Source organism: Syngnathus floridae, chromosome 15 (genome assembly GCF_059516105.1).
Source record: "Syngnathus floridae isolate MCC-2025c chromosome 15, RoL_Sflo_1.0, whole genome shotgun sequence".
NCBI classification, from domain to species: domain Eukaryota; kingdom Metazoa; phylum Chordata; class Actinopteri; order Syngnathiformes; family Syngnathidae; genus Syngnathus; species Syngnathus floridae.
The window spans coordinates 5,964,091-5,977,020 of record NC_142427.1 but is presented as its reverse complement, the minus strand read 5'-3'; the positions used below and the strand labels follow the sequence as shown (position 1 = coordinate 5,977,020).

The window sequence follows — 12,930 nt, the reverse complement described above, 5'->3', positions numbered from 1 at the left end:
TTTTTCATCAGTGTTCAGATTGTAGGCATACTTTTCTCATATTGTCCACAGTGTCCTGGATCTGAATGCTTTTGAGAGGCAGAACAAAGCTGAGGGCCTGGGCATGGTCTCAGAGGAGGGCAGCAGTAAGTCTCCTTCTCCTCCTAATTGCATTTTTGTCAAGGAGGCAAATCTCCATGAAGAATATACTGTCTAAAAAATTGACAGCAGAATTATGCACCGTAGTGTTGTGTGGAGGGATGGAAACAAATGTAGTACATGCCCATGGCATGAGTCATGAAGAACAACTGGACTTTCTAATGACATCTGATACAGCATGTTTTTTAAAAAAAATATTTAAAAAAAAAAGAAGGAAAATCTGCCTTTGTAAAGCTAATATTCACTTTTTGGTTGTAAGTGCCAGAGAATTATTTTTTTTTTTTGCACAAAGGAAAAGTGTTTCTCTCCCTAATGGTACGCCCATTTGATCATCTTTGGATGCCAAATTGAATTTGAAATTTATCTGCAAAACTTCAAATCCATAAGAAATTAAAGAAAAAAAAACATGACTAAAATGGCCAATAATCAAACACTGCTAGTTAGATATTCAATTTACTCATGGAATTTCCCAATGAGGCTGAATTCTGACTTACATAACATGCTTAGTCGCATAAAAAAAAAAAAATAATAAAAAATATCCAGCAAGCATCTCAGTCGAAGCTCCATTCAAATGATGCACAAGTTTACACCGCAGGTTAAGCCCGTAATCATCTTACATCAATGCCGTGCACATGATTATTTTTTTTTCATATAAGGACATTGCAAAATCTGTGCAACTCCATCAAACCATATTAAAAAACCAACACACATGGACATCATGTGGCATTCAATTTACCGAATCTTCGTTAATTGAATGATTTTTTACCTAACCTAAAAGAAAATATCATTAACACTTGAATAAGTGTTAATGAATTCAATATTTTTGGGGTTGTTTTGTCATAGTTTTTCTGCTAGTCCTCACCTGCAGTTGACTTCTCATCAAATCGTGGGATTTGATTTCAAAATGTCGTGGGATTGTTGTTGATCTCCCTCCTCCTCATCTCCACATTGATCCTCTCTCCCTATCCCCACCATCACTGCCGCCTCTCCCCTGTCCGTCCTTTCATGGTCCTCAGAGTTGAGCGCAGATCGGGGTAAATCATCGTTTCTCCATCGACCCCACCCCCCTCCCCCTTCTCCCTCACACTGCATTCGAGATGATTGAATGGATGTCGCTCATGTTTACAGCTTGCACCCTTCTGTGTTCATGCTAACATCTGGTTGAGTTTGTGTAGCATTTGTTCTGCGGGTGACACCTAACTACTTCCTGGTACGGGTTCTCATGACAGGTTCATAGGATTTTGAGCAGAACCAAAACGGGCTTTTAAAGCTGGTGTACAAATGATCCAATATTGCGATACAGTTTCTAAATGATGACAACATTTCTTACAATTCAATGATTTCAATGAAAATTCAATGACAATTTCCTACCAAGTGAGAACTCGTTGCATCACGAGTAGCAATGTCGTTGACTTCACGTACACATTGTCAATCACTTTTTTGGTTCAAACCGCATTCTTAGCTTGCCGTACATTCCAGGAAAAGCTCAACTTCAAAATATCCTTTCTCTGATTTAGATGAGAAGGTCATGGCAGATGACGAGTTCACCTGTGACCTCTTCCGCTTCTTGCAGCTGCTCTGCGAAGGTCACAATAACGGTGAGCGTGGGAAATGTTCCTTTGTTATTATTACAGCATTGTGAGGTGTTATTAAAATATCCCGCATCCTGTTTGCAGACTTTCAGAATTACTTAAGGACACAAATAGGAAGCACAACAACTATTAACATCATCATCTGTACAGTCGATTACCTGCTCAGACTCCAGGTTTCAAAATATAAAATACGTTTGACTTTTTATTTTTAAATCAAGAAATTTCATGAGATGTCATTGTTATGTATTTTTCTTCTCTCTCTGTGAAGGAATCAATTAGTGACTTCTATTGGTACTACTCTGGCAAGGATATCATTGATGAGCCAGGAAAGAAGAATTTCTCCAAAGCAATGACAGTCGCCAAACAGATTTTTAACAGTCTAACTGAATATATTCAGGTTAAACCAAAAAAAAAAAAAACTCATTCGCAACCTTTTTTTTTTTGCGCCTCCTTTGTGTAAAGTGAAGCTTTCTCTCGTCAGGGCCCGTGCACTGGTAACCAGCAGTCCCTGGCCCACAGCAGGCTGTGGGACGCCATCGTAGGCTTCCTCCACGTCTTTGCTCACATGATGATGAAATTGGCTCAGGTATGCTCTTGTCACTCTTTCGCTGTTATGAAATACTTGCTCTTCGTAGAAATGAAGGTTGCTCACTTTTTTTCTGACCAATGCCAGTATGAGTACCCAAGATGCATCTTGAAATTCTGCCTGTAATGTTTATGATATAATGTTTCTCATGCTTCCAAAATGGTCTCCTTTTCGTAAATCCAGTATTTTTGATCTAGCTCTTGGATAATATCTCATTATTTTTGTCAAGTGTACTTAATATTGTGCCCACAAGTACCTCGATCATATGGCAGGATGGTGTGTCACGTGTTCTGTGTGCTGCTAGTGGTTGTTTGCTAGGCTAGAGCTTTCAAAGTACGACAAACCCAAGCTCGGCAGATGTCTGTATGACTAAACGTAGATTAAAATGATTAGTTAGTACTTGCTCAAGAATAAATAATAAAATCAATGATGGCTGTATATATTGCATTTAACTGCTTAAGTGTCAGCATCTTGTTGTGCATGCAGCTCACTGTCACACTCTCATGGCTGTCAAAGGGTCACTTGAATACAACCATTGCAGCCATTGTTGATGTTATTAATTAAACAAACAGGATTTTAGCTTATTTTAATCTAGCGTATTTACATATTTTAAGATTCAAACCTAAAATAGCATTTTCCATCATGTTCCTGTGTTTCTTTTTTTTGCAACTGCAAATAAGGACTTCATGAAAATTTTCGCTTATTTTTAAAAATAATCCAATTTTCAAAAGAGATGCAATTTTTTCATGATTTTTTCATTTCAATAGTTTCTTGACTCATTCTGAATTTTTTTACATGACTTCAAGAACAAGATGACTCTGCACTCCTGTGTTTTGCAGTCCATTATTTGATGTGCTGAAATTTTTTAACATACATACGTACTTTGTAACCTTTAAATTCAACCAGTAATTCAAGTAGCAGCAATGATGTTAGGAATTAAACTGTACATTGTGGCGATTATTGTTCCATTCTATAATTCAAAATATATACTATATATATATTATATTTATATAAATATATACATATATATTTATTTTTTCCATATATATATATACACATATATATATATATATATTTTTTTTTTACTTTTTTTCTATGCACTAGAATGTTTTACTTTCTGAAAAACTGAATATATTTATTGGTTATTTAGATCGTCTTCTACATGTAAAGTATGTATTCACTTTTTATATCATGTGTTGTTTTATTCTGCCGCATCAGTTTCACTTCTCAGACTGTTTTTTTTTTATACACCTGCTTTATAAAAAGGGATCTTTGTGGAATTTTAAGCTTTTAATACAATTAAGCACCATTTATTAGAACTATCGCTTTTCCCTCCAATTATAAATGTATCACCTGCAGAACGCATGTTGCACTGCAGATCATAAAGTCTTGAGTGGTGGTTGACGGACATTCCTCAAAGGTTTTCAAGAACCATCACACAAGACTAAATCAAGTCCCACTGACGCACTTTTCTAGACAAATGTGGCATTCACCAACGTATGTTTTCTTAGGAACACAACAGAGAATACGTAACATACACTGAGGTTTGTCATGATTGTAAACAAATAATTGCTTGTTGCATTTTCTGTGATTCGTATAACAATTTAGGAGAACAAAGCAGGCAACTACAAACCTCCCCGAGAAAATGACTGACTTTTAACCACCACTCTTCCAGTCTACGTTTTTAATACATTTTATTTTTCTACTGTTGGAAGACACATTTTAATGAAATATTCGCTCGGTGTGTGTTCCCAATTTAACAAGCTTTGCATTTATGTCATCATTGGACGTGTCTATATTAACCTGCTGGACAATGCTTTTTATTTGTGCTGTGATGTTGTGGCGTCTTCTTTGACCTTAACTCCACTTGAGTGCGGCAAATATTTTTACTCCTTCAGCAATGGGGCACTTTTATCGTCAGATAATTCTTCATAATAACTGTGGAGGATTTCTACCTTTTGTTTTTGCTTCTCCCTTCCCAGTGGCTGCATCTCCTTCCATAATTCTCATTTATGTGTTAGAAAAAGATGTAGCCTATTTTTGTATGATTGCAGGATTCGAGCCAGATTGGTCTGCTAAAGGAGCTTCTGGACCTGCAGAAAGACATGGTGGTCATGTTGCTTTCGCTCTTGGAGGGTAAATAGTACTTTTTCTTTTTTCAGTTTAGTCATGCATTTGTCAAATCTTTGTTCTGTTGGGTCACTCAGGGAACGTGGTGAATGGCACCATTGCCCGTCAGATGGTGGACATGCTTGTGGAGTCATCCAGCAACGTGGAGATGATCTTAAAGTTCTTCGACATGTTCCTCAAACTGAAAGACATTGTGGCTTCCGACGCCTTCCAAGATTACATCACGGACCCTCGGGGGCTTATCTCCAAGAAGGACTTTCAGAAGGCCATGGACAGCCAGAAGCAGTACACACCTTCTGAGATCCAATTCCTTCTGTCTTGCTCGGAGGCAGATGAAAACGATATGATCAACTACGAGGAATATGCCAGTCGCTTCCAGGAGCCCGCCAAAGACATTGGGTTCAACATCGCCGTGCTCCTCACCAACCTGTCTGAGCACGTTCCCCATGACACCCGGCTGCAGAACTTCCTGGAACAAGCCGAGAGCGTGCTGAATTACTTCCGCCCCTTCCTGGGCCGGATCGAGATCATGGGCGCCAGTCGCAAGATTGAGCGCATCTACTTTGAGATCAGCGAGGTCAACCGCAGACAGTGGGAGATGCCTCAGGTCCGAGAGTCCAAGCGGCAGTTCATCTTTGACGTCGTCAACGAGGGCGGAGAGTCAGAGAAGATGGAGATGTTTGTCAACTTCTGCGAGGACACCATCTTTGAGATGAATATCGCCTCGCAGATTTCTGAGCAGGAGGAAGAGGAGAAAGGCGAGGAGGAGGAGGAGGGAGAGGAACAAGCAGGGGAGGGAGGGACAGGAGCAGCTGTTGGAGCGGGAGAAGAGGAGGCTAATGGCGAGGAAGCACCGCCGGAGTCCAGCTCGGCCTTTGTGGACTTCATCAACAGCGTGTTGAGTTTCTTCAGCATTTTCACCTTCCGTAATCTCCGCCGGCAATATCGCCGAGTGAGGAAGATGACCTTGAAAGAAATTGTGGTGGGCTTATCCACCTTCTTCTGGACCATCCTCATGAGCATCCTGCACTTCATCTACAACGTGTGCAAAGGTTTCTTTATGATCATCTGGCACGCCCTGTTCGGAGGCGGTTTAGTGGAGGGAGCTAAAAATATCACGGTGACAGAGATTTTGGCCAGCATGCCGGATCCGACGCAGGATGACGTGCACGGCGATGGACCGGGGGAACCCGGAGTAGGGGAGGAGCAAGACACGGGCGGGGTTACTGACACTGGAGAAACCGGTAGTGGGGAAGAGGAAGAGGAGGATACCCAGGAGAAGGAAGGAGGAAGGATTCCTGGTATCGATGCCCCTGGCGGTCTTGGTGACATGGGGGTCGAGGCCCCGGTTGAGCCGCCAACCCCTGAAGGAACGCCCATAACAAAGAGGAAAATGGTTGGTTGGTGCTTTTATCAATGAATGTTAAAGCCCTGGAAAGATTTCTGACTAGTCTTGTCTTCTATCACAGCAGCCAGAAGAAGCCGATGGCAGCCAGAAGCCTCCAGAACCGGCGCCTGTTGAGGAAGCCCCCCCAGAACCAGAGAAGGCCGAGTATAGTGTTACATTTCATTGTCTCCACACTTCCATGAAAATCAATCACTCTAATTAAATTGGACCCCATTTTATATCCATTTGTGTTTGTATCACACTACACAACAAGGAAATGCTAACAAATTTAAAGAAATGGATGATGGAAATTATAAAAAAATGGATGATGGAAATAATCACAGTTCTGTGTTTTTAGTGTTGAAAATGGAGAGAAAGCAGAGAAAGAACCTGAGAGTCGTGGCAAAGAAGATGATGAACCCAAGAAATCTGCTGTGAAAAAGGAGAAGAAGCCCAAGAAAGGAGGGGGATTCCAAATCTGGACCGAGCTGGAAACACAGAGGAATAAATTCATGGTGATTTTTTAATTTTTTATCATTGATAGGCGCATCTTCATTATTTAATCATATTGATTGATATATTGTTCTGTTTTGGCGCGGAAAATGGATGGATGGCTAATTCAACTTTTCTCTCCCCTTCATAGAACTACCTTTCCAGAAACTTCTACAACCTGCGATTTCTGGCTCTCTTCCTCGCTTTTGCATTGAACTTCATTCTGCTCTTCTACAAGGTGAGTTCATTGAGTTTTTGTAACGATTCAGATGATTTTCTTAAAAAGCTGTAAATATAAAAACATTGTTTGCCCGGCGCAGGTGTCTGAAAGCCCGCCCGAGGACGAAGACATGGAGGGATCGGGTCTGGCGGAGGGAAGTGGGTTCTTCGAAGGCTCTGGTCTATTTGAGGGTTCTGGAGATGAAGGCGACGGATCTGGAATGAGCGATGGGGAAGAGGATGAGGAAGACGTGCCACTGTATTACTATTTAGAGGAGAGCACCGGCTACATGCAGCCTACATTGTCCTTCCTCGCCATTCTGCACACCGTCATCTCCTTCATCTGCATTATTGGCTACAACTGCCTCAAAGTAGGCGCAACTCAGCTGCTGTCTTCGATTTGATGCCACGGAATGATTCCATTTTTGCTTTTTTTCTTTCTATTTCAGATTCCACTGGTGATCTTTAAACGGGAAAAGGAACTTGCAAGGAAGCTAGAGTTTGACGGGCTCTACATTACTGAGCAGCCCGAAGATGAAGACATCAAGGGCCAGTGGGATCGATTGGTTCTAAATACGCCGTATGCTGGAAAGCACAAATATAGATTCATATCTTAAATGATCAATCACTCATTTTTTTTGCTCTTCTTACAGCTCTTTCCCAAACAACTATTGGGATAAGTTTGTCAAACGAAAGGTGAGTTGATTTGCTTTGCTGATAAAATCCACAAGTGAACCTGTTGCGAGACTTTAATGTGTGTCTGCAGGTTTTGGATAAATACGGAGACATTTATGGACGGGAAAGAATCGCTGAACTTCTTGGTGTCGACTTAGCATCATTAGATGTGAGTCAGCAGCACGAAAAGAAACAAGAGGGATCGGACAACTCAACATTTGCATGGTGGGCAAATGAGATAAGATATTTCTGTTGGGACAAGTAATAATGACGATGTGCTTTAATTGTGTGTTTGTCTTTTCAGGGCAACTGCCGTTGATGCCAAGTACCAAATTTGGAAATTTGGTGTTGTGTTCACAGACGGTGTAAGCACAATGTTTTTTTTTACTTTCAGGTCATACTTTATATCTGTGCTTTATTTTTTTTCAGTTGAGCAAACTCAATAACTTTATTTCATTGCTTTTATTGAAGATGCCCAAGCATCAAAATTTCACGTTGAAATCCATCTGGGTAACCCAAAGCTCTTTTTTCCCAGACCTTCCTTTACTTGTGTTGGTACCTGATTATGTCCCTGCTTGGCCATTACAACAACTTCTTCTTCGCTTGCCATCTGCTGGACATCGCCATGGGTGTCAAGACGCTCCGCACCATTCTTTCTTCAGTGACACATAATGGAAAACAGGCGAGTGCCAATAAAATTATTTTCTCCACTCTGTTTACCAGTCGTTTGTTTGAAGCCATCTGCAGTATTTTGGAGCTAACTGGGCTCCTTATGTTCTTCTAGCTGATGATGACAGTGGGCCTGTTGGCGGTGGTGGTGTACCTCTACACGGTAGTGGCCTTCAACTTCTTCCGCAAATTTTACAACAAGAGCGAAGATGAGGACGAACCTGATATGAAATGTGACGACATGATGACCGTGAGTTTCTCGTGGAGCTACAACCAACAGTGCTCCTCAGACATGTGTAAATATTTGGGTTTTTTTCCTACAGTGCTACCTGTTCCACATGTATGTGGGCGTACGTGCTGGTGGAGGCATCGGAGATGAGATTGAGGATCCCGCCGGAGACGAATATGAGTTATACCGAGTGGTCTTTGACATCACTTTCTTCTTCTTTGTCATCGTCATCCTGTTGGCTATCATCCAGGGTAAGAAAAAGTACTGCTTAACTTACCGGACAACACATTAGGTACACTTTGAAAGAACTCAAACCAAACTTTTAACTTAATAAACACATCGTTCAGCAAATACGTAGCTGATAGTGTCACTCAAACGTTTTATTTATTTATTTATTTATTTATTTATTTATTTATTTATTTATTTATTTATTTATTCATTCATGTATTTATTTATTTATTATTTTTTATGATTTTTTTTAATCTATTTAATATTTTGTACATATAATGACAAATATTTGTGTGCGCATTTGCTGCAGGTTTGATTATTGATGCATTCGGAGAGCTCAGAGATCAACAAGAGCAGGTTAAAGAAGACATGGAAGTATGTTCATGAACTATTATGACTCCTTTGTGGTAGTTATTGGTACCATATGTAGCTTAACTACTTTTTTTTGTTGATGTACAGACTAAATGCTTCATATGTGGCATTGGAAGTGATTACTTTGATACAACACCACATGGATTTGAGACTCACACACTGGATGAGCACAACCTGGCCAATTACATGTGAGTGTCGGGTGCGTGGAGTGTGCTGTGTGTGAATATTTACATACGTGCAATGAAGAAGCATTTAAATCCCTTCCAGGTTCTTCTTAATGTATCTTATCAACAAAGATGAGACCGAGCACACTGGACAGGTGAGCACTATATCTTTTTTTTATTCTTATGATATTGTTCTGTTTTTAGCCTATTTGGCGACCGGCATCAACTTTGCCTTATATTCTAATCCTCAACTCTTTCTTTATTATGTTAGGAGTCTTATGTGTGGAAAATGTACCAAGAGCGATGCTGGGACTTCTTCCCTGCCGGAGACTGTTTCCGAAAGCAATATGAAGATCAGCTGTCTTAGTCTTGAAGTACAAAACCTCTTATTTTTGTGGATTATTCTGACTTAAAAATGTCACACCATTCATTAGAACCCCAAAAATGACGTGTGTGAAATTACTATTTATTTTTTAAAACCACACATCACGTTCAGATATTATTTATTGGCTTGAATATGCATTTGTTTTCTTTGTAGATGTAGAATATTGAATTTTTCTCAAATGGTGATCAATGAATTGTTGTGAACAGTTGTTGAAATGCAGCTTGATGTATCTGCATCTCATCTGCACTAGCACAGTCACATCAGAATAAAAATAGCACTTTTTCATGTGTTTCTTTTCATCATCATTACGAGTTATGTCAATGCCTCAGCAGCGGGTGGCTTTGGATGAGAAACCAGCTGAAGGGGCTTTATGTTTTGAGCCTCTCTAGCCTAAAACGGAACTGTAATTACATCATCAAAACACTGTACAGAAGCACGCTCACCGGCCGCATGGTCAGCTAAAATTTACTGAGATCCAATGCAAGAGCTCCATTGAGGACTGATGTTGGGCTTGAGAGTGTGTCTGAAAGGCTTGAGGTCTGGGCTTTGATTCTGCCATATCAGACTCATCCAAGAAAAACTTTAAAGACCTTGATATGTGTGTGCTAGGTCACGGTTATGCTGCTATTGAACAATATCTTTTAGCTTGATCTGAAATACTCTGATACTCTTTGCGTGCCGAGCCGACCTCTTCTGATGCGAAAGCGGCGCAACGTCCCATCTGAATGAGGATTAAGGCATTAAACCTCACATTGAGCCTCATGTGCTTTTTACCCGTCCCATCCTGTCCTATCATTCAGTCGGTTGTATTCGGCTGCTGTCAACATGAGCGTCTCCGGGATCCATCAAGGAACACTCAGGATGTACAGTGAGTCCAAGTATTGATTTGTACATTTTTGGGTCATTGTGGCTCATTCAAGTGACAGTTTTACAGATTCTTGATGATGTTGTGTTCATGTGTAAATACTGTACACTGCATATTGTATGCTTGTATTTTTCTGATTCTTCTAATCAAGAAAATGAGTCGCAACTTGTCATTTGTGCTTACAAATAGAATGCGTGCTTAAATGCCACATTTATGTTTTGGCGTAACGGACATGTTTAGATTACTCTGTGTGTTTTAATCAGCCACTTTCTTTTATTTAATTAAGCACATGTTTTTTCCTGTATGTTTGGTGCATAGCCAGATGTTAGGGTGTGATTTTGATGGAAGCACGCTCTTATTTTTATGGTCTGATTGGTGCAGTGAGTTGATCCGCCAAACATCTGACTGCCTCTAATCTGTTGACAGTGTGTTCACGCTGTAATCCAGTCTCCTCCTCATGTTCCCATCATCAATGCCAGCAAGATTTACTGAGCCCGGGCACATATTTTATATTTAATCAATTTTTTTTACGACACCATGTCACAAATAGTATAGAGCAGAAATAGTGATGATCTGGTCTTGCATAAACATTTGCTGACTCAGCAGTTAAAAACAAAGCGATTCTGTTTCATGAATGGTAATCACAGATACATGATGTGGAGAAACCGTGATCTGACTTTTTTTTTTTAACCTCTCCAAGGTGGATTTCTTTTCAAACAATGGAAGAAGAGGTTCCTGCTCCTGACAGCTGAAGGCAGCCTCCTCGTGTGTCACCATGCTTCAGCACCACCTGACCAGTCGGTCCTCCTGCAAAGCAGCTGCGAGGCCATCGTGGAGGGCAAGGAGATCCTCGACCTCCCAAAGCTGCCTGCCGGAGGGAGCCGAGATTGCTGCTTCGCTCTCATTTTGACCCAAAATAAATACCTGCTGCTTTTGACCGACACTCCTGCTGACTGCAGGTCTGATGCCCCTCCTCTCACTGCTACTTTAATGTTTTTATTAATGATGAAACATCTAAGTAATTGACATCTTTAAAGAACTGCAATTCTTACTTTGTAAGGCAAACAAACATTTACGAAGAGAATGTAGATGGTGACATCACATATATGCTCTCATTTTACTCACTCCCAATTTTGACATCACCATGACTTGAGATGTAAGAAGATAACTAGCTCGTTTTGTTTTGCAGTCAATGGTTAAATGTGCTGAAAAAGGTGAAACAGGTGAGTCAAATTTTTACAGTAAGAGTCACAATACTATTTTACCATGTTATTTTATTTAAATAGATCCATCTATTTATGTCAAAGCACTTTATACATTGAGCAGGTCAAGAAACGCTCTCTCATATAACGATACAGAACTAGACTGTTGTACCAAATTTGGAAATTTAAACCCTTTGTTTCTTTTCCCGCAGAGTGTCTCGTCACCTCTCAGTCTTTGCAAGAGACATCAGGTGCCGCCTCTCTGCATTGCTCTAAAAGACTTTGTCCCGGAGCAGATCCAGGAGAAAGATCCACCGACTCCGCCAGTCAGCAATGGAGAGGCTCTTTCCCCAGGGCCTCTGAGCGGCTCCCCAAAAGATAAAGGTCAGTTTGACCACTCCTCTCTATGGAATTGTATTTATTTTCACTTCACAAGGACGTTAAGAGTACATGCCTATATATGTTTTGCTGCTTTTGCAAACAGGCAGAAGCTCTCCACGTACAAAGTATTACAAAGGAGGGGCCCACTCGGTGAGCTGTCTGCGTCATGGCACCATCAACAATGCCCAGGCCATGAGGGCCGTGTACCTGCTGATGGGAGGGGCAGCCGCTTCCTCTGCTATGGGCTATTTAGGCGCCTGCTCGCCCTCCAGCTTGGACGCCAAAGGAGCCGACCTGTCCATCAACTCAGACTTCTCAGATATCGGGGGACCGGCAGGGGTGTACCACACAGACAGCCCCGCCATCACCTCCCCTCACTTCAACAGCTTTGACTTTGAAATGGCAGACGCTGACTTTAATGCTTTTGACTGTGGCGGTTTTACGTTTTGACAAGCTCCTGCTTGCTGTTGAATGATGCTGGGTGAAGGACGTGGCAGAGTAGAAATAAACCAGAAATAAGAGAAAGAATAAAAAAGGACAAATATGTGAAAAGTCCTCTTGAATATAATATAGTATTCCGTACTCTGTTACATAGAATGTTACAGCATCATGTACTCGTCATTATAATATTTGATGCGGTAACATCGAGTTCTAGCAGCACATAGAGGTGCACAATTCTGCCTCAGTAGTTACTGCTGCAAAAGGATTTTAACTTTACCATGCACACAATGACAACCTGTGCTGTAAAAAAATGAGCTTTGTGCATAACCTTGTGTTATATAATAGTATCAAAGGTCACGAATTTTAAATGGTATTAGTTGGAACTGTCATCTCCCATGCCTATGGATTGCTTACACTGTTGTAGCCTTGTTGTCGTCATCTATTTTGTGTATTCACACCATTTGTACATTAGGTTCAATGAAATCCTATTTTATGTATCCATACAAATTTTAAATTAAACTGATTAAAGGAAATATGTTACTTGTGTCAGTTGGAAGCAAAAGGCCACATCATGCCATAATAGACAACTCTTGCGCCATGCAATAGTTATTGCCAAATCTGTAGAAAATCTTGGGATGAAAAAATAATGTCTCAGTGGCACTTAAGTTCATTTACCCGAATATTACTAAGTGTTTAAGTATTCTCCCCCTGTTTAAGTATTCTCGAATATTACTAAGTGTTTGTTTAAGTATTCTCCCCCTGTTTAAGTATTCCC

General features: G+C 40.6%; 2 protein-coding genes across 8 annotated transcripts in view; both read left to right on the top strand.

The window, feature by feature from the left end:
• The window catches only part of LOC148386091 (ryanodine receptor 1-like), a 33,268-nt gene extending 23,713 nt beyond the window's left edge, over positions 1 to 9,555 (top strand). For 3 of the 6 annotated variants that reach the window (XM_088397591.1, XM_088397589.1, XM_088397588.1), the window contains 22 exons: positions 52 to 125; positions 1,656 to 1,736; positions 1,815 to 1,903; positions 1,999 to 2,127; positions 2,212 to 2,316; positions 4,371 to 4,452; positions 4,524 to 5,842; positions 5,916 to 5,998; positions 6,192 to 6,348; positions 6,477 to 6,563; positions 6,646 to 6,915; positions 6,994 to 7,124; positions 7,198 to 7,240; positions 7,311 to 7,444; positions 7,524 to 7,584; positions 7,755 to 7,901; positions 8,004 to 8,138; positions 8,212 to 8,368; positions 8,656 to 8,720; positions 8,805 to 8,905; positions 8,985 to 9,036; positions 9,153 to 9,555. In XM_088397591.1, the coding sequence (XP_088253717.1) occupies positions 52 to 125; positions 1,656 to 1,736; positions 1,815 to 1,903; positions 1,999 to 2,127; positions 2,212 to 2,316; positions 4,371 to 4,452; positions 4,524 to 5,842; positions 5,916 to 5,998; positions 6,192 to 6,348; positions 6,477 to 6,563; positions 6,646 to 6,915; positions 6,994 to 7,124; positions 7,198 to 7,240; positions 7,311 to 7,444; positions 7,524 to 7,584; positions 7,755 to 7,901; positions 8,004 to 8,138; positions 8,212 to 8,368; positions 8,656 to 8,720; positions 8,805 to 8,905; positions 8,985 to 9,036; positions 9,153 to 9,248 (3,598 nt within the window). In that variant the 3' untranslated portion in view covers positions 9,249 to 9,555. Of the gene's footprint in view, positions 1 to 51; positions 126 to 1,154; positions 1,173 to 1,655; positions 1,737 to 1,814; positions 1,904 to 1,998; positions 2,128 to 2,211; positions 2,317 to 3,827; positions 3,861 to 4,370; positions 4,453 to 4,523; positions 5,843 to 5,915; positions 5,999 to 6,191; positions 6,349 to 6,476; positions 6,564 to 6,645; positions 6,916 to 6,993; positions 7,125 to 7,197; positions 7,241 to 7,310; positions 7,445 to 7,523; positions 7,585 to 7,754; positions 7,902 to 8,003; positions 8,139 to 8,211; positions 8,369 to 8,655; positions 8,721 to 8,804; positions 8,906 to 8,984; positions 9,037 to 9,152 lie in introns of all 6 variants that reach the window. The other 3 variants (XM_088397592.1, XM_088397586.1, XM_088397587.1) reach the window with 2 other exon arrangements.
• Positions 9,556 to 9,870: 315 nt separating this feature from the next.
• Positions 9,871 to 12,695, top strand: LOC148386090 (uncharacterized). 2 transcript variants are annotated; one of them, XM_088398733.1, is made up of 5 exons: positions 9,871 to 10,134; positions 10,832 to 11,090; positions 11,321 to 11,354; positions 11,630 to 11,717; positions 11,818 to 12,695. In XM_088398733.1, exons 1-5 carry the CDS (start codon positions 10,092 to 10,094, stop codon positions 12,162 to 12,164), a joined length of 771 nt encoding a protein of 256 aa, XP_088254859.1. In that variant the 5' UTR covers positions 9,871 to 10,091; the 3' UTR covers positions 12,165 to 12,695. The 2 variants fall into 2 exon arrangements, with proteins under 2 accessions (XP_088254859.1, XP_088254858.1); XM_088398732.1 differs by having other exon boundaries at positions 9,873 to 10,134; positions 11,546 to 11,717.
• Positions 12,696 to 12,930: the final 235 nt, after the last annotated feature.

What these genes read in the sequence shown, in the direction of transcription:
- LOC148386090 (XM_088398732.1), top strand. Translation starts at nt 10,092, where the DNA reads ATGAGCGTCTCCGGGATCCATCAAGGAACACTCAGGATGTACA. An exon ending in AGGAACACTCAGGATGTACA is followed by an intron (nt 10,135 to 10,831) that starts GTGAGTCCAAGT and finishes AACCTCTCCAAG; the next exon opens with GTGGATTTCTTTTCAAACAA. An exon ending in TGCTGAAAAAGGTGAAACAG is followed by an intron (nt 11,355 to 11,545) that starts GTGAGTCAAATT and finishes CTTTTCCCGCAG; the next exon opens with AGTGTCTCGTCACCTCTCAG.